The sequence below is a fragment of the Benincasa hispida genome, chromosome 12, assembly GCF_009727055.1.
Source record: "Benincasa hispida cultivar B227 chromosome 12, ASM972705v1, whole genome shotgun sequence".
NCBI lineage: Eukaryota > Viridiplantae > Streptophyta > Magnoliopsida > Cucurbitales > Cucurbitaceae > Benincasa > Benincasa hispida.
This window is the reverse complement of record NC_052360.1, coordinates 8,213,480-8,231,446: the sequence shown is the minus strand read 5'-3', so window position 1 is coordinate 8,231,446 and position 17,967 is coordinate 8,213,480. Positions and strand designations below refer to the sequence as shown.

The 17,967-nt window shown below is 38.2% G+C and overlaps 1 protein-coding gene across 1 annotated transcript in view; it reads left to right on the top strand.

Annotated features, from left to right (window-relative positions):
• The first annotated feature begins 7,862 nt into the window (after positions 1 to 7,862).
• LOC120067137 (beta-adaptin-like protein B) overlaps positions 7,863 to 17,967 on the top strand; it is a 13,537-nt gene continuing 3,432 nt past the window's right edge. Inside the window, exons 1-14 of the mRNA XM_039018576.1 lie at positions 7,863 to 8,116; positions 8,843 to 9,040; positions 9,887 to 10,000; positions 10,169 to 10,419; positions 10,803 to 10,938; positions 11,059 to 11,238; positions 11,398 to 11,490; positions 11,590 to 11,801; positions 11,895 to 11,958; positions 12,049 to 12,228; positions 12,611 to 12,703; positions 13,015 to 13,406; positions 13,761 to 13,950; positions 14,023 to 14,226. Coding sequence (XP_038874504.1) covers positions 8,030 to 8,116; positions 8,843 to 9,040; positions 9,887 to 10,000; positions 10,169 to 10,419; positions 10,803 to 10,938; positions 11,059 to 11,238; positions 11,398 to 11,490; positions 11,590 to 11,801; positions 11,895 to 11,958; positions 12,049 to 12,228; positions 12,611 to 12,703; positions 13,015 to 13,406; positions 13,761 to 13,950; positions 14,023 to 14,226 — 2,394 coding nt within the window. The 5' untranslated portion in view covers positions 7,863 to 8,029. The remainder of the gene's footprint in view (positions 8,117 to 8,842; positions 9,041 to 9,886; positions 10,001 to 10,168; positions 10,420 to 10,802; positions 10,939 to 11,058; positions 11,239 to 11,397; positions 11,491 to 11,589; positions 11,802 to 11,894; positions 11,959 to 12,048; positions 12,229 to 12,610; positions 12,704 to 13,014; positions 13,407 to 13,760; positions 13,951 to 14,022; positions 14,227 to 17,967) is intronic.

Sequence of the window (17,967 nt, the reverse complement as noted above, 5' to 3'; positions counted from 1 at the left end):
TATTTTGTTGTTCATAACATGCCGTTGATTAAGTTTTAATTACATAACTATATGTTTGAATATATTATATGTATTTCGGTCACGGTGAGATCGAAGCGATCCGAACACGCTCGTGGAACTCTTTGGTAAGAGATCCTTCAGCGATGTGGTTCGATCTCTAGTACTCGATCCTCTGATTCTCTCTCGGTTGGGTGTATGTGCTTGACTTGAAGAAGAAAAGCATCAAACGTTCTTGAAGTAGAAGTCTTGGAAAAGTGTGTGTGTCTTCAAGGGTCTTTTGTCTTCTAGAAGTGCAACTTTAGGAGTCTTGGGAGTCTTCTGCTTGTTGATGAATTCTCTCTGGGCTCTCTAAATGTAGAATTGCTTGTATCTTCAAATAACTTCAGTCTTCAGAAGGCTTGTATCTTCAAAGGACTTCAGTCTTCAGAATGCTTGCATCTTCAAAGGACTTCAGTCTTCAGAATGCTTGTATCTTCGAAGGACTTCAGTCTTCAGGTGTGGCCAACTTCAGGAGTCTAAGAGTATTCTGATTGTAGAGAATTCCCTATAAGTTATTTAGAGTATAGAATTGTTGTCCTCTCCAAATGAATAGAGCTTCTCTATTTATAGAGTTCATAGGTGGGTTTCGTGGGCTTGGGTTATCCATGTACCTGGCCTTTGGGCCCAATTAGTTGGATTTGGGCTTGATTTGACACTTCGATCAAATTCAACCACTTAGTTAGACTTTAGCCCATACAATAATATCAAATTGGGTCAAATTAATCCTATATAATTCAACGGTCATGATGAAATGTTACATCATCGAAATTTGTTTTCGACTTCAATTTGGGACACGTGGCGACTTCTAATTAGTCCAAAATTCAATTATTTAGAATTTTGTCTATTTTAGTAAATAACGTGACAATTTGTGATTGGTCCAAAATTTCTCATTGAACAAATGCCCTCTCGAGATTTATGCACATATATGGGTGGATGAATCTCGAAAAATGTAAAGTTGGAATCAAAATCCAAATATATCTGTTCTTAAATTTGACCTCAATTGATGTGTTAGTCAAACTATGAATTCAGTGAATAAGTTTAATTTGAATTTGGGATAAATTTTGGAATATGGTCAAATTTTTAATTTACAAAAAACTTTGAGTTTTATCCTAAATTTAATTTGATTTGGATATAAAAGCTCAACATTGGATAATTTGAATTTGGAATATGACCAAATTTTAATTTGAGGTAAATTTGAGACTTTATCCCCTAATTTAATTTTATTTCGAGGGTAAAGGCTAAACTTCATGATTTGAACTTGAGATAAAATTTGGAATATGCCCAAATTTTGATGAGAAATTAATTGAGATTTTTTTTCCCAATTTATTTTGATTGAAGGTAAAAACTCAATAATTGAATTTAGAATAAAATTTGGAATATGGCCAAAATTTAATTTGGGATGAATTTTAGATATTTCCCATAATTTGATTTGGAAATAGGATGAGAACCTAAATTTGGGTGAATTTGATATAAAATTTGGAAGATGCTCAAATTTAAATTTGAGATTTTTTCCTTAATAATTTGGCTTTAAGATAAAAGTTGACGATTTAGATTTGGGATAAAATTTGGAATATGCCCAAATTTTAATTTGAGATTTTATTTACAATTTAATCTTAGTGTTTTATTTTGAATAAAATTTGGAATATGGCCAAATTTTAATTTGTGATTTTATCCACAAATTTGATTTTGAATAAAATTTGAAATATGTCCAAATCTTAGTTGAAGATAAATTTAAGGACGGAATCTAATAAAATCAAATTAGATAGGAAATTTGTTTAATTTAATTTGAAACTAGGATAGAATCAAATTAGGAAATATAATAAAAATCAAATATGTTAAATCAAATATTTATTTGATTTGGATTTTCTAATTTGTTATGAAAACTATGGACCCTCTATAAATAGACCCCAAACCCCTCCATTATCTTCATCCCTCATCTTCTTCTACATTTTTCTTTCTCTCTTTTTTCTCCTCTTCTTCCAATGTTTTCTTTCTTTTTTCTTTCTTTTTTATTTGTATATTTAGAATATAAATATTTATTTCATTTATCTTGCTACTCTATTCTTTTATTTTCACCCCCATTTTTCTTCTTTTTTTTTTTTTCTTTTCTATTATTATTGGTTTCCCTTCTCTTTGGTCTTTGCTATCCTCCTCACATTCTTTGCTTTTTCTTTTACACTTGCTATGATCTCTCTTCTCAGTATACGATTTTTGTTCATAAGGTTATTTTTTCCGCCTCCAGAAAACGCCGGCTACTTTGAACTGGTAAAGATGAAAACGCAGAAATAGAAACAGCACCACGCAACTTTAGAACAGGTTCAGTATAAGTAGGTAGATAGGGAAATGAGGATCATCCGCACTTCGTTATGAATTTTGTGCAGATGAAAAGCGCAAAGACCTGCACACACTTGTTGTGAATATTTTGGAGATGAAAACGAAGCCGGCACATGACTGTGGAGATGAAGGGAAACCACGCCAGACTTGTGAAGATGAAAGGGAAGCCACACCAGACTTGTGGATATGAAGCGAAGCCACGCCAGACTTGTGGAGACGAAGCGAAGCCACGCCAAGACTTGTGGAGACGAAGCGAAGCCACGCCAGACTTGTGGAGACGAAAGCGAAGCCTCACTAAACTTGTGTAGATGAAGTGAAGCTCATGCTAGACTTGTGGAGATGAAGCGAAGCCATGCCAGACTTTAGGAATAAAGCGAAAACGCATCATGAATTTTATAGATGGGGACATTGAAGATGGAACCGAGCCATGCACACCGACCATGAAACTTGAAAAGCCATGCACACCGACCTTGAACTTGAAGATAGAAGTGGATCTATGCACACCAATCTTAAATTTGAAGATGAAAGCAGAGCCATGCACACCGATCTTGAACTTAAAAGGTGAAAGTAGGGCCATGCATGTCGATCTTAAACTTGAAGATAGAGAAGCATTGACGAGACCTTCCCATTTGAGTTTGACAAAGCATCAACAAATCCTCCGTATTTGAGTTTGGCGAAGCATTGGCGAATCCTCTGCACTTGAATTTGAAGAATTAAGGAATCCTCCACACTTGAGCTTGACGAAGCATTGATGAATCTTTGCATTGAGCTCAACTTCGCGACTTTGAGCACGAATATGACATTGCAAATCCTCCAAACTTGCGCATGAAAATGAAGCATCAATGAAACCACTGAACTTGAAGATGGAGGAGTATCGATGAAGCCTCTGAACTTGAAGATTGAAGAGCATCGACGAAGCCTTTGAACTTGAAGATGGAAGAGCATCCAAGTTTGATTTTGAAGAGGAAGCGAAGTGCATTCCAAGTGTGTGCCTTTTATTTACTGTGCTAGCTCCTTATGGGGGATGAACATCTTCAATCGTTGTGTTGCCCTCAATAGTGATGAATATCTTCAATCTGAAGTGTCATTCTTTAACGAAAACGGTCAACATCAATCTTGTAGTATCATACTTAGTTGGTTGTAGTACTCTTTCTAATGGACTAAACTTAAATTTCTTTAAGTTTCCTTCGTACCCTTAAAGAAAAGGATCAAATCAGGACATAGTTCAAATTTTTTTTTTTTTTTTTAACTGAACTGAACTTGAAGTTTCTTTCAAGTTGCCTACGTACCCTTCATAATGATAGGGATCAAGTCATAACGTAGTTAAAAAAGAATGTGTCTTTATTTTTTTATGTGCGCAAGAACTTAAATTTCTCTAAGTTGCTTACGTACTCTTTTATAATGACAGGGATCAAGTCGTAACGTAGTTCGTACAAAGTTTTTTTTTTCTTTCTTTTTTTTGGGCAGTTCACATTTTAAGCTCATGCAGGCCAGGAGCATCATGCAATTTAGGTTCTTGCGATGATGAGCTTCTTCATTTAAACTTTAAAAACTCTTATTTCATCATGGTTTTGATCACCATCTTCATTTGTAGGATTCGTCAATATGATGAGTTTTGGCTTCACTATCAAGGAACATTTTGTACTTATGTCAACAGAAAATTTTCTCTTCATGCGTGAAGGAACACGACTGTGAATCTTTTCGTTGTTATTTTCTTCATAGAATGACGTTGCCTTCAAGATTCTCATCCTTCCTTTATGTTGATCGTTTGTTGTCTTGAGACGATCAAAAACAGATGTTGAAGGTCGATCTTTCTTTGATGTAGATATACTTAGCCTTTTGAAGGCCAAAGTTCGAGTATAAGTAGTTGTTGGACATTGGTCTTTTTCTCCTACCGTGACCATATTTAATCTTTGAAAGACTGAAGATCGAGCACTTGAAGGCTTAATATGATCGAAGGCAGAAGTTCTTTGCTTCATTTTTTTAAGTCGTTGACTTCTTCGACAGTTATATGATGCCGACAGTGTGACATGCAATAACTTCTGATACTTTCTCTGGATGAGTATTGAGAAAGCTTATTGGGAGAAATTCTACCAAAGTTTATGGTCGTCAGAATTAAGGAAAGTTCTTGTCTTCTTTCTTAGCAAGCTTAGGCTTTCGTGTCATCTTTTTGCCTTTCCCTTTATGATTCTTGTTTCTTCTTTTATAGCTTTGATAGGAACACGACTCTTTTTGGATGAAGTTTGATTGTCTTTTTTTGATGAGTCGCAACTATCCACCATTCGTTGTCATCTCCAACGAGCTCATATTTCTTTTTGGAATTTTTTGTTTGAATCTCTTGCTGAAACCAAAAAACTATAGGCTCGAAGGCTCCAAACTGGATCAGGCTTTTTCTTTGAGCATGAGACACATACAATGTTGGAACACTTGAAGTTGCCGCTACTGTAGCATAATTTGTCTGAGCTATTTCATCCAAATCTAACTCAATCTTCTTTTCACGAGCCAACTTCAGAATTCGTTCCTTCAACACGAAGCACCTTTCAACTGAGAGACTAACGACCCAATGATACTTGCAGTAGTTAGGATCATCTATTTTTCCTGCTTGTTCCGGCCGCTTGCATTTCGGCAGCTGAATAAGTTGCTTCTCTAGTAGTTGCTCCAATATATCTGCCACATCAGAGTCAGGGAATGGATAAACCTTCTCTCATCTTTCTTTAATAGTTGGACGACGCTTCTCGCCCTCATTGTGTTTTCTTTCAAATTTTGTTTGTTTTCCTTTGGAGGAAAATTTCTGCGGGGTCACATGAACGACCATAGATTCTTTTGTGGCACTATTCACGATCTTTTTAGTGTCATTGGATTCATTCTTGTATTTTTTTTCCTTCCGGGACTAGGAAATTTTTAGTTCCCCTGTTGGCGATTCTCAGCTCCATATCAAGAGCGTGTGTTGCCAACTCCTCAAATGTACGAGGTTTTATCCCTTGTAGGATGTACAGAAGCTTCCAATGCATGGTTTGAGTGCACATTTCCATTGCAGATAATTCAGTGAGTTTATCTTTGCAATCCAAACTCAATGCTCTCCATCGGTTGATGTAATCGATAACTGTCTCTCCCTTCCACTGTTTGGCATTCGTTAGCTCCATCATGCTAACAGTGCGCCTTGTACTGTAGAAGCGGTTCATGAACTCCCTTTCTAGCTGTTTCCAACTGTCAATCACTTCAGGCTCCATATCAGTATACCTGTCTCTTATACACATCTAGATGTGTATAAGAGACAGTGCTAACAGTGCGCCTTGTACTGTAGAAGCGGTTCATGAACTCCCTTTCTAGCTGTTTCCAACTGTCAATCACTTCAGGCTCCATATCAGTATACCAATCGAAAGCATTTCTTTTCAAGGTACGGACGAACTGCTTGACTAACTGGTCTCGTTTGGGTTCTGTATTTTCACAGGTTTCAATGAAGTGTGCAACATGTTGTTTTGAATTGCCCTTTCCATCGAACTGCTGGAATTTTGGAGGTTGATACCCAACTGACATTCTTAGGTTGTCAATTCTCTTGGTGTACAGCTTGGAGTACATAAAGGAGGACTGTGATGGTCTTCCGTACTGAACCCGTATGGATTTTGTAATCATATCCTGCAGCTGTTGAATTGACAGAGTGGCAACAGAGGTAGATTGTTGCGGCTAGTCTTCCTGCAATACAGTCTTTCCTTTGTCATTGGCTTTTGTAGTTGGAGATTGACTCGACTCAGCTGTTTCTCGAGCCTGTATTTGATCTCTTAAAGCAACGATTTCATGATCTCGCTCTTCAATAGCTTTCGTTAGGAAATTTATCTTTCTTTCCATTTCTGCCATGGCTGACTCAGCCGTTACGTCAGCCACCATGACAGATACTACATCAAAGTACGATTATTTATCTGATGGATCAGTAGCAGAAACATAGCCCTCGAACAAGAGATTTTCTCTAATAATGATCCCACCTTTAGTAGATTCCATTAGCTTTTCCGTGATGACAGAGCTTATGTAAGTATTACTTACAACGGTAGCTTTGGATACAACTTTCTTTGGTGCCATTTGTAGGTTTATTGACTTGGATGACGGGAGAAAGATGATAGGTAGAGATGTCCCACTGGGTGTGCCAATTTTTTTGCACGATATTTCAAGAGAAATTTATTTCATGGAACTTGAACGTTGTATTTGTATTAATTTTATGGAAAGTGAGTACAATCTCTAATATATAGTATTTTGATGCTTTCAAAATAAATTATAATCTTTAAGTTGGTTGATCTTTTTGAACGATCGGCCTTTGGACTTGTTGATCTTCTTGGGTGATCGGCCTTTTGGACTTGTTGATCTTATTGGATGATCGACCTTTAGGCTTGTTATCTTCTTGAATGATCTACTTTTGGACTTGATGATCTTATTGGACGATCGACCTTTGGATTTGATGATCTTCTTGGACGATCGACCTTTGGACTTGATGATCTTCTTGGTCGATTGATCTTTGGCTTGTTGATCTTCTTGGATGATCAACCTTTGGGTTTGTTGATATTTTTCGACGATCGGCCTTCGGGCTTGTTGATCTTCTTGGAAGATGAGTGTTCGCACGAGGCGTTGATATTCTTCGACGATCGGCCTTTGGGCTTGTTGGTCTTCTTGAACGATCGACCTCCGGGCTTGTTGATCTTCTTGAAAGATTAGTGTTCGCACGAGACTTCCGGAGAAACTTGTGATCTTCAAGGAGTCTTCTGATCGTAGAGAATTCTCTATAAGCTCTTTGGAGTATAGAATTGCTGACCTCTCCAAATGAGGAGAGTTTCTCTTTTTATAGAGTTTATAGGTGGGCTTGGGCTTGGTTGGTCCATATACCTGGCTTTTGGGCCCAATTAGTTGGATTTGGGCTTGATTTGACATTTTGGTCAAATTCAACCCATTTTTTTTTCGTTTAGTTGGACTTTAACCCATACAATAATATCAAATTGGGTCAAATTAATCTTATATGATTCAATGGTCATGATGAAACAACGTTACATCATTGGAATTTGTCTTCGACTTCAATTTCGGACACATGGCGACTTTTAATTAGTCCAAAATTCAATTATTTGGAATTTTTTCATTAATTTAGTAAATGACGTGACAATTTGTGATTTGTTCAAAAATTTTCGTTCAACCGTATGCAATACTATTTATTACTACATAGAAAATACCATTAAAATCAATTACACATATTTTTTCAACTAAATTCTCAAAGTCAATTTAGATGAATGATATTTAAAAATACATAGACCAAAATAGACATCTTGAAATATATGGATTAAGATAAAGAATACCAAAATAATCAATAACGAAAATCATATTTAAAAATAATGAAAGATGATGATTACAATTTACAAGAATAGAAAGGACTGAAATGAAAGTAAAGGGAAGTTGAGGGGTCAAAATGAAAAAAACAAAAAGTTGAGGGGTGAGCAGTTAATAGCCGAGGGGTTCGAAACCGGTTCCGGAACCGGCCTGGATCTCATCTGTCAATCGAGACGAAGAGAGCAGAGTAGTTCTTTTCTTCTTTGTCGACGAACTTCGATCCTTCCTTCCATTTCTTCGTCTTCTTCAATTTGATTTTGCTCCACTCTGAAAATTCGGGATCTCACACACAACCATGAGCGGCCACGACTCCAAGTATTTTTCCACCACTAAAAAGGGTGAAATCCCCGAGCTCAAAGAGGAGCTTAATTCCCAGTACAAGGCATTTCTCTATCTCTCTCTGTTGTACCCCCTCTTTTGCTTCATTTTTCTATTGCTAATTCAATGTATAGCTACTCGTTACATGATCCGCGATCTATATCAATTCAGTTGATTGTTAGTTCAGGTGTGTTTTTTTTAATATGTTCTTTCATGGGTAACTCGCAGATCTGCTGGGTTTGGGGTTTTCTATATTTGCTATCAAAGCTAGTGTCTGAATACCTTGAATTATGCCCTTCAGTGTGTTTATTAAATAGTCATTGATGTTATAGGAAAAACATGTCCTGATGAATTTGTTATATGATTCAATGGTAGTTTAGATACCGATGATCATGTCTATACAGGTTAAGACGATAAGAAAACTGAAGAAACTTAAAGGCTAAATGCTGCTTATGTTTCTTACTTGACCAGCAATTTATAGTTGGACATTTTGATATAGCTTCTTCACCTTTCATTTCCAACTATATGGTACTTATGATCATATCAGTAACTAATGAACTGATGGTAATGTGTGTTTAATACTTAATAGTTGAACAGGACATTCATGTGATTTTTTTTTCTTCTTTTTTTACCACGAGCATCAAATTTTGGATTAATTTAGGAGTTTATTGGATCAAACTACTGCTATATAATATGTTTTCTTTTGGTTGTAGAAAAAAATGTGTTTTGTTTTTAATTTAAACCGTGTATCTCATCAGAACTCATAAGTAGCTTTTAAAACATTTTGCAGGATAAAAGAAAAGATGCTGTTAAAAAGGTCATTGCTGCAATGACGGTCGGGAAGGATGTGTCGTCACTTTTCACAGACGTTGTAAATTGCATGCAGACTGAAAATTTAGAGCTAAAAAAGCTGGTCTACTTGTATCTCATAAATTATGCTAAAAGCCAGCCTGATCTAGCCATTCTTGCCGTCAACACATTTGTGAAAGTGTGTACTGAAATTTCTTAATTTTTTCCTTTTGCTAAATTTTGTTATCTTTATTTCTGGTATACACACTGGAATCAATTGATTTACCATGACCTCATACCAACACGAGTATAATTTAGAAGTCAAGCCATTTCTATTTCTTATAAGTGATCCTAGGTTCAAATCCCCACCCCATATGTGCCATATATTTATGGAACTGTAGATAAATAGATTTCTATTTTATGAAGTTGCTTCATTTTGGTACTCTAAATTAATTTTTGCTTTAAAACGTGGTATTCTAAAGGGTTCTTGTAAATGTGAAAAAGAAAGACAAAAAAGCAAAGAATAGCTCCATGAGAGATGGAGGCTCTTCATCTTTTCCCATTTTCCGATCATATTTTTTTGGGAGTTCATAATATTTGTACCCCATCCTATGGAATTGCCACATGTTTGTGTCACCACCCTTTTGAATTGATGATGAGTTTGCAAACCGGTTGCTGTCAACAGACAATTAATTTAGGGACCAGCCAGAGGAGAAAGCAAAAGCATCTAGTCCATTTTTTGAGAAAACTAACCTAACTTAGAAGAACTCCTGCTCTCTCACAGAAGTTAAATTTCGTTATAGCTTTTAATTGTGGGCTGTAGAAGCTTTAGAATATAGGGACCTGGCATACAGAAAGTTCCATATCAATTGACCCCAGTCTGCACAGACACATGAATTTCACAGTTAATCTGCTTGATCTGTATTTAACTGTATTTTATTTTTCAAACTATGAGATCGAATAGGTAATGTAATGCATCATGCATCTGACTTCCTGCATCGTTAGGAAATTTTAGGAGTAATTTTTCTAATTCATATTTGTGCAGGATTCACAAGATCCAAATCCTTTAATACGTGCGTTGGCCGTAAGAACAATGGGATGCATTCGCGTGGATAAAATTACAGAATACTTGTGTGATCCTCTTCAGAGATGTCTTAAGGTTGTTTATTTTTGGCTCATTTTCATATTTTTGGCTATTTTAAATTCAGTATTTGTTTCTGATTCTTAATGCATTGGGTTTGCTTGATTTCTTTTGTTTTTATTTTTTTTAGGTTTCTGAATTTTGATTCAAGTATCTAATCTTTTGGTTTTTTTAATGTTTTGACAGGATGATGACCCTTATGTCCGCAAGACAGCTGCCATCTGTGTTGCCAAACTTTTTGATATAAATGCCGAGTTAGTCGAGGACAGAGGTTTTTTGGAATCTCTCAAAGACTTAATATCAGACAATAATCCAATGGTTGTTGCAAATGCTGTGGCTGCTCTTGCTGAGATACAGGAGAATAGTAGCAGACCCATCTTTGAAATCACGAGTCACACACTGTCAAAACTTCTCACAGCTTTGAATGAGTGCACTGAGTAAGTGCTGCTTTGCTTTGTTCAAAGTGTGAAGGACGTTAAATAAGAAGATAATTGTTTGTGGTTAATTTTCATTTACCATCTCTTTATTACAGAAGTTTCTGCCCTGATAGGATATAAGAAAATTGTTCTCTTTTAAAAAAATTCACTAAATTACACAATTGAACTTAATCTTGGTGCCCACATGCTAGATTAAAAAATTCACTAAATTACACAATCGAACCAAATGACAGTTCTTAATGTTATTATCATGGAGCTAGAATGATGGTGGCTTCTTCATTTTTGTGGGGAAGACATCCTTTGCTAGTTCTTTTATTATTTACTTCAGTTATTATCTTTTATTTTTCCTGAAAATAATTACCGTACCCTGATTTTCTCTTCAGGTGGGGTCAAGTTTTTATACTGGACGCACTTTCTAGATACAAAGCAGAGGATGCTCGTGAAGCAGAGAATATAATGGAGAGAGTTACTCCACGGCTACAACATGCTAATTGTGCTGTTGTTCTGTCAGCTGTGAAGGTCAATATGTTAAGTGATTGATTTTCTCCACCATATATATGCTGGTGGTTTGAGAAAGTTTCAAGTTATTTCACCTAACTCATATTTTTTTCTCTCTTTCTATTTTCTGCTTATTGATAGATGATTCTTCAACAAATGGAACTGATCACTAGCACCGATGTAGTTCGAAATCTTTGCAAAAAGATGGCTCCTCCTCTTGTTACTTTGCTTTCGGCAGAACCCGAGATACAATATGTTGCATTGCGAAATATTAACCTTATAGTACAAAAACGCCCTACTATTCTTGCACATGAAATTAAGGTCGGTGATAATTTTGCCACCATGATGCTAGCTTGTAATTTTTAATAAACAAAGATGAATCTTGAATGTAAAATTAACAGGAAGATTAGTACTGCCTGTTTTCAAGAAGCTTACCACTACTTCCCCTTTTATCTTTTTTGCTTTCTCTCCATTGTATAGGTTTTCTTCTGTAAGTACAATGATCCAATCTATGTAAAGATGGAGAAATTAGAGATCATGATTAAGCTTGCATCGGACCGGAACATAGACCAGGTACACATTCTTCATTAGCATTATCTATTCCTCAATGTGTCTATTAACATTTATAGAAAATTCTATGAATTGACATGCTTTTGATTATAATATTTTCAGGTTCTGCTGGAGTTCAAGGAGTATGCCACCGAAGTAGATGTAGATTTTGTACGAAAAGCTGTCCGTGCAATTGGTAGGTGTGCAATCAAGCTAGAGAGAGCTGCTGAACGATGCATAAGTGTGTTGCTTGAGCTGATCAAAATTAAAGTGAACTATGTGGTTCAAGAGGCTATTATAGTCATCAAGGATATTTTTAGAAGATATCCTAACACGTAAGAATTTTTTTTGTTCCTTCAACTTTGACATTTGCTGATCGAATGATCATTTCATCATTCTGACTGTATGTGAGTCTATTCTGTTTACAGTTACGAGTCCATCATTGCAACACTCTGCGAAAGCTTAGACACGTTGGATGAGCCAGAAGCCAAGGTAATAGTGGTGCAATTATACTTCAATAAAGCAGGTGGTTCAATCTCTTGAAGTCATACTTTTATCTTATGTTTGCCTCTCTGCCTCAAGGCATCAATGATCTGGATTATTGGAGAATACGCAGAGAGAATTGACAATGCAGATGAACTTCTTGAAAGCTTCTTGGAAAATTTCCCTGAGGAACCTGCACAAGTCCAGCTTCAATTGCTGACTGCAACTGTCAAACTTTTTCTTAAGAAGCCAACTGAGGGACCGCAGCAGATGATTCAGGTCATTTCTTTACCAGCGTAGTTTTCAATTTCCAAATGCATTGGTGAAGTACAGGTTATGCCATTTTGTTACAATCCCAAATGAGTTTAGTTTCCATGTGTCTAGGAGTTGTTGCCTCCAGCAATTATCTGCATGTGTTTTTGCAATGACATGGAAGAATCTGTTTGTGATCAATTGTTTTGCTTCATAGGAATTTCAGTATCTGATAGCTATTTGATATCCTTGCATTGCATATTACTTCATTGTCATTCTGAGCACGATTTCCATGGTCAATTTTCTCTAATAAAATGATAGTATGGTAAAACTTTGAATTGTCTGCTGCACTGTATTTATGGCCTCTAGATATCAACCCAATAAATATTTGCTTCCTGTCTATTTACAGGCTGTTCTGAACAATGCTACTGTGGAGACGGACAATCCTGATTTGCGGGACCGTGCTTATATCTATTGGCGACTCCTATCAACTGATCCAGAGGTATGCATTATACCCATCATTTCTTTTCAGCTTCACTGTCATTATAACATCCAAAGTATGACCATTTATTTGATAATAAACCATAGGCTTTTGGGGTAGAACCATGGGTTTAATTTTAAAGATCCATCCGCAAGCATATGTGACAGGGAAGAAACCAAGTATATGTCATGATTATTTTTAATAATAATAGTATTGTTGTTCATTTTAAAAAAAGAACTTAGTAGAATCAATACTGCCAACCCTATCTCACTCTTTGATACTTAATAGCTGGGTACATGAATCTCAGTTTTCCAGTATTTTCTATTTTGCAGGCAGCTAAGGATGTGGTTCTTGCCGAGAAGCCTGTAATTGGTGATGATTCAAATCTGCTTGATTCGTCGCTCCTAGATGAGCTCCTTGCCAATATTGCCACATTATCCTCCGTATATCACAAGCCCCCTGAAGCATTTGTGACCCGTGTGAAGACTGCTCAGAGAACAGACGAAGAAGATTATCCTGAAGGAAGTGATGCAGGGTATTCAGAATCTCCTTCCCAGGTTGGTGGTGCATCTCCTCCAACTACTTCAGATGCACCTTATTCAGTACAAAAGAAACCAGCCCCTGGCTCAGCTTCCCCTCCACCTCCAGCATCAGTTCCGGATTTACTTGGTGATCTGATTGGATTGGATAATAGTGCTACTGGCCCTGTTGATCAGCCTGCCGGGTAAGTCTGTACTGATACTTTCTTTTCTGCTGGGTATGCGATCAAATTGAGGGTAGTTTGCATTAACTTCTTCTAGGACTCTTAAGTAGTGCTTGAAATACTGCAAGTGAATAAGTATTGGTAGATGGTAAAGTAAGGTTTCTGAAGACAGGGCAATGACCGCGATGAACATTTTCATGGGGATAAGTGTATGAGTATAAGTGTCTTTAAATTATTATTATCCTTTTTATTTTTTATTTTTAAAAAAAAAGAATGAAAGAAATAAAAGAAGTGTATAGTATGTATGACAAATGTAAAGAAGTATTTATGAGTGACTTTTGTAACTGGAACTTAAATGTGTATTCTGGCCTGCAGCCCTCCCTTGCCTATCCTGCTACCAGCATCAGCTGGTCAAGGCTTACAAATTAGTGCACAGCTCACACGACTGGATGGTCAAGTATTTTACAGTTTATTGTTCGAAAACAATACGCAGATTACATTGGATGGGTTCATGATCCAGTTTAACAAGAATACCTTTGGCCTCGCAGCTGCAGGACCCTTACAGGTACATTTGCATCTTCTGTGTGGAGTTGATTGGTCCATGGATGAAATTAACTTCTTGTCTTACTATCTATAGGTTCAACCGTTGCAACCTGGAGCAGTTGTAAATACTCTGCTGCCTATGGTGGTGTTCCAAAATATGTCTCAAGGTCCCCCAAGTTCACTTTTGCAGGTAGCCGTGAAGAACAATCAACAACCAGTGTGGTACTTCAATGATAAAATCCCAATGCACGTTTTCTTCACTGATGATGGGAGGATGGAACGTGCAAACTTCCTTGAGGTAAAGTCGATAGTCGCAATTTCCTTTATTTGTTTATTTTTTGTTGGAGGCATTATTGAGCGTTTTCAGGTGCTTCCTTTTTTCCGCTCCCCCGCATTGATAATCATAAATGTCAAGTTGATTTCTTGTTTTGCTTACTTCTTGAGGCCGTTGATTAACATAGAATGCACACTTAGGAGAGACAACCACTACTCTGAGTAGAGTAATGGTGCTATGTGTTGAAATATGTTAAATTAGCCCTAAGGACATTTTTGTCTTTTTACTATATTTGCTAAATTAGGGTTTCACATTATTCTATTTATATCTAGGGTTGGGTCTATTGTAAACTAGATATAACAATAATAAGTTCTTTTCTACCGTGGTTTTTCTTCCCTAAATTAGGGTTTTCCACGTAAACTCCTTGTGTTGTCTTCTTTCCATATTTCAATATGGTATCAGAGCAAGGTGATGAAACCCTAGCCTCGGTAGAAGAAACTCAGTCATCAAACTTGATAGGTGAAGGTACGCTGAATAATGAGGCTGTGATTCAAGCAGCGGTTGACCGCTATCTCCGAACCATCATCCCAGGTGGTGGAATAGCTCCAGCGTCCCAACTGAACACCATTGATCGGATTCTTCCAGCCGAACAGCAGGTGGTGGTGGAAGGTCACGCCTTCCAGCCGACGCACGCGATCGGGTCACAACCAATCGGACCCTCAGCTTCGCACACAACCGCCTCCGCCTCACGTTCTCCAGCCCGCGCACGCGATCGGTCTACAGCCGGTAGGTATCTCGGCGTCGCACAGAATCGCATCTTCATCAGACAATCATGGGCTCGTTCCAGCTGCCGGGTCGGGTCAGATCGGCGCGATTTCTTCCGCTTCGCAGCAGATCGCCGAGCCGTTCGTCCGATACCCACCATCACAGCAGTCTGGGAGCAGCGCCGGTCACGGGTTGCCGAACTTTGTCGCTGGTGGACTTCCGGCAGTAGCTTCTTCACAGTATCATGGTGGACCGCCTCTTCCTCATGTATATCCGGTTCAGCCCCAGTTTCGAATGGGTGAGTCCATTGAAGAAATCCCATGGTATTTAGACAGAAAAATTCCAGATCTGAATCTCATGGGGAACTCCAACAACAATTAGCTAGTCTTTAGCAACAGATGGTCGCCCTGGGAGCCCGATTGAATGGCATGATTCTTCCCCGATGTATTCAGAAAATCCGGTATCAATGTTTCCTACTCCAACTTCTAATCTTTTATTCTGGAACAATTGGAAATTCTGCAGGAATGATCAGCGGAGAGAAGTTGAATGGGCAAAATTACTTCTCTTGGTCCCAAACTAATTAAAATGGTTCTTGAGGGACGCCATAAATGGATATTTAACTGGAGAGATACCACGATCGAATCTTGGGGATCCTCAAGAGCGTGTTCTGGAAGGCAGAGGATTCTTTGCTCCGCTCAATGTTAATTAGTAGTATGGAACCACAAATCGGGAAACCCTTACTCTATTCAGCCACTGCCGAGATATTTGGGATGCAGTCCGAAGGTTATATTCGAGGCGTCAGAACGCATCCCGCCTGTATACTCTACGTAAACAGGTTCACGAATGCAAACAAGGGAGCATGGATGTAACGTCATACTTCAACAAGATGTCATTGTTTATGGCAAGAAATGGATCTATGTCGGGAGATCATCTGGACCTGCCCACAAGATGGAATTCAATACTCCAAGATAGAAGAGTTGAGCGTGTGTATGATTTTCTTGCTGGGCTACACCCCAATTTTGATACAGTTCGCGGTAGAATACTGGGGCAGAAACCAATTCCGTCTCTCATGGAGGTATGTTCAGAAGTTAGATTGGAAGAGGATAGATCGAGTGCAATGAATGGGCCAAGTGTTACCACTATAGAGTCAGCTGCCTTCGGGTGAAGTCCGCTGGAGCTGATGGTGACAAGCAGAATAGTAAAACACCCCCAGTTTGTGAGCATTGTAAAAAAATAGTGGCATATGAAGGATCAGTGCTGGAAAGCATGGTCGTCCTCCAAATAGTAAACGTCGCCCTCCGAATGACAAGTCGAAATCTGGGCGTGCTCTAGTGGGTGAATCAGTTGAGGGGACTGCACAACCTCAGACACAGCTTCCAGTGACTAATCCTGGGATTCAGGTACCGTAGGAATCGGAACAGTTGCTCAATCAGGTAACCCTCAATCCTTGAGTTTCCTTGCTGAGGGAATGAGTTATGGATTCTAGATTCAGGAGCAACCGATCACTTGACTGGCTAATCCGACCGATTTCTCTCATACTATCCAGTGTTGGAAATGAGAGGATTCGAATTGCGGATGGGTCCTTCGCTCCTGTTGCTGGAAAAGGCAGACTGTCACCATTTCATGGATTAACTCTGCAAAATGTCTTACATGTGCCCAAAATTTCTTACAATTTATTTATCAATAAGCAAAATAACAAAAGATTTGAACTGTAGAGTTGTCTTCTCACCAGATACTGCTTTTCAGGACTTGAGCTCGGGAGGACGATTGCACTGCCCGATATGACAGAGCCCTATATTTCCTTTTACAGATGTTTCTCCAGAAGCTTGTTTAGGATTAGTCTTTTATCTTCGTTTGCTATATCTGAAACAGATTATTTATTGTGGCATTTTCGTCTTGGACATCTTAGTTTTCAATATATGCGGTATTTGTTTCTCATTTATTCCATAATGTGAATGTTTCTTCATTATCTTGTGATGTCTGTATACGTGCTAAACAACCTCGCGTGTCATTTGTTTCTCAGCCCTATAAGCCTACCCAGCCTTTCCACCTGGTTTACAGTGATGTTTGGGGTCCCTCGAGTATCACTACCCTGTCTGGTAAACGGTAGTTTGTAACTTTCATTGATGACCATACCCGACTTACATGGGTATATCTCCTTGCTGATAAGTCCGAGGTTTTATTTACCTTCAAACAGTTCTATACCACTGTATTAACACAGTTTACACAAAGATTGCCATTCTCCGAAGTGACAATGGTCGTGAGTTTGTCAACCACACCTTCCAGGAATTCCTAGTGTCAAAAGGGATCATCTATCAAAACTCGTGTGCCTATACTCCACAACAAAATGGGGTACTGAACGAAAAAATCGCCATCTTATTGAAGTTGCTTGTTCCTTGATAATTCCAGCGTCTCTTCCTTCGTACCTGTGGGGAGATGCGATTCTTACCGCAGCTCATCTAATTAATAGAATGCCTTCCCGAGTTCTAAAGTTTCAAACCTCTCTTGAGTGCTTCAAAGAGTCATATCAGTTTACCCGTCTTATTCCTAAGGTTCCTCTTCGTGTATTTGGGTGTACAGCCTTTGTTCATATACTCATGGTCCACACCGGACTAAGTTTGCTCCACGAGCTAAAACATGTGTGTTTGTCGGGTATCCCCTTCATCAGCGAGGTTATAAATGCTTTCATCCATCTTCCAGAAAATATTTTGTCACTATGGATGTCACGTTCCTTGAAGACAAACCGTTCTTTCCTGTTAGTCATCTTCAGGGGAGACGACGAATGTAGAGACTAACAATTCCACGTATTCTATACCATTAGCCTCAACCTTGAGCCTAGTCCCAATATTCCTGGACCTAGTCTACCTAGTCTTGAGCCTAATTCTGCTCCTGTTGTTCCCGTATCGGTTCTTCCTATTAAACAAGTGCCCTAGATAACGTATTATAGAGGAATCTCAGAAAGGAAATTCAGGAAACCTCTGGGTTTCCATCGGAAAGTGT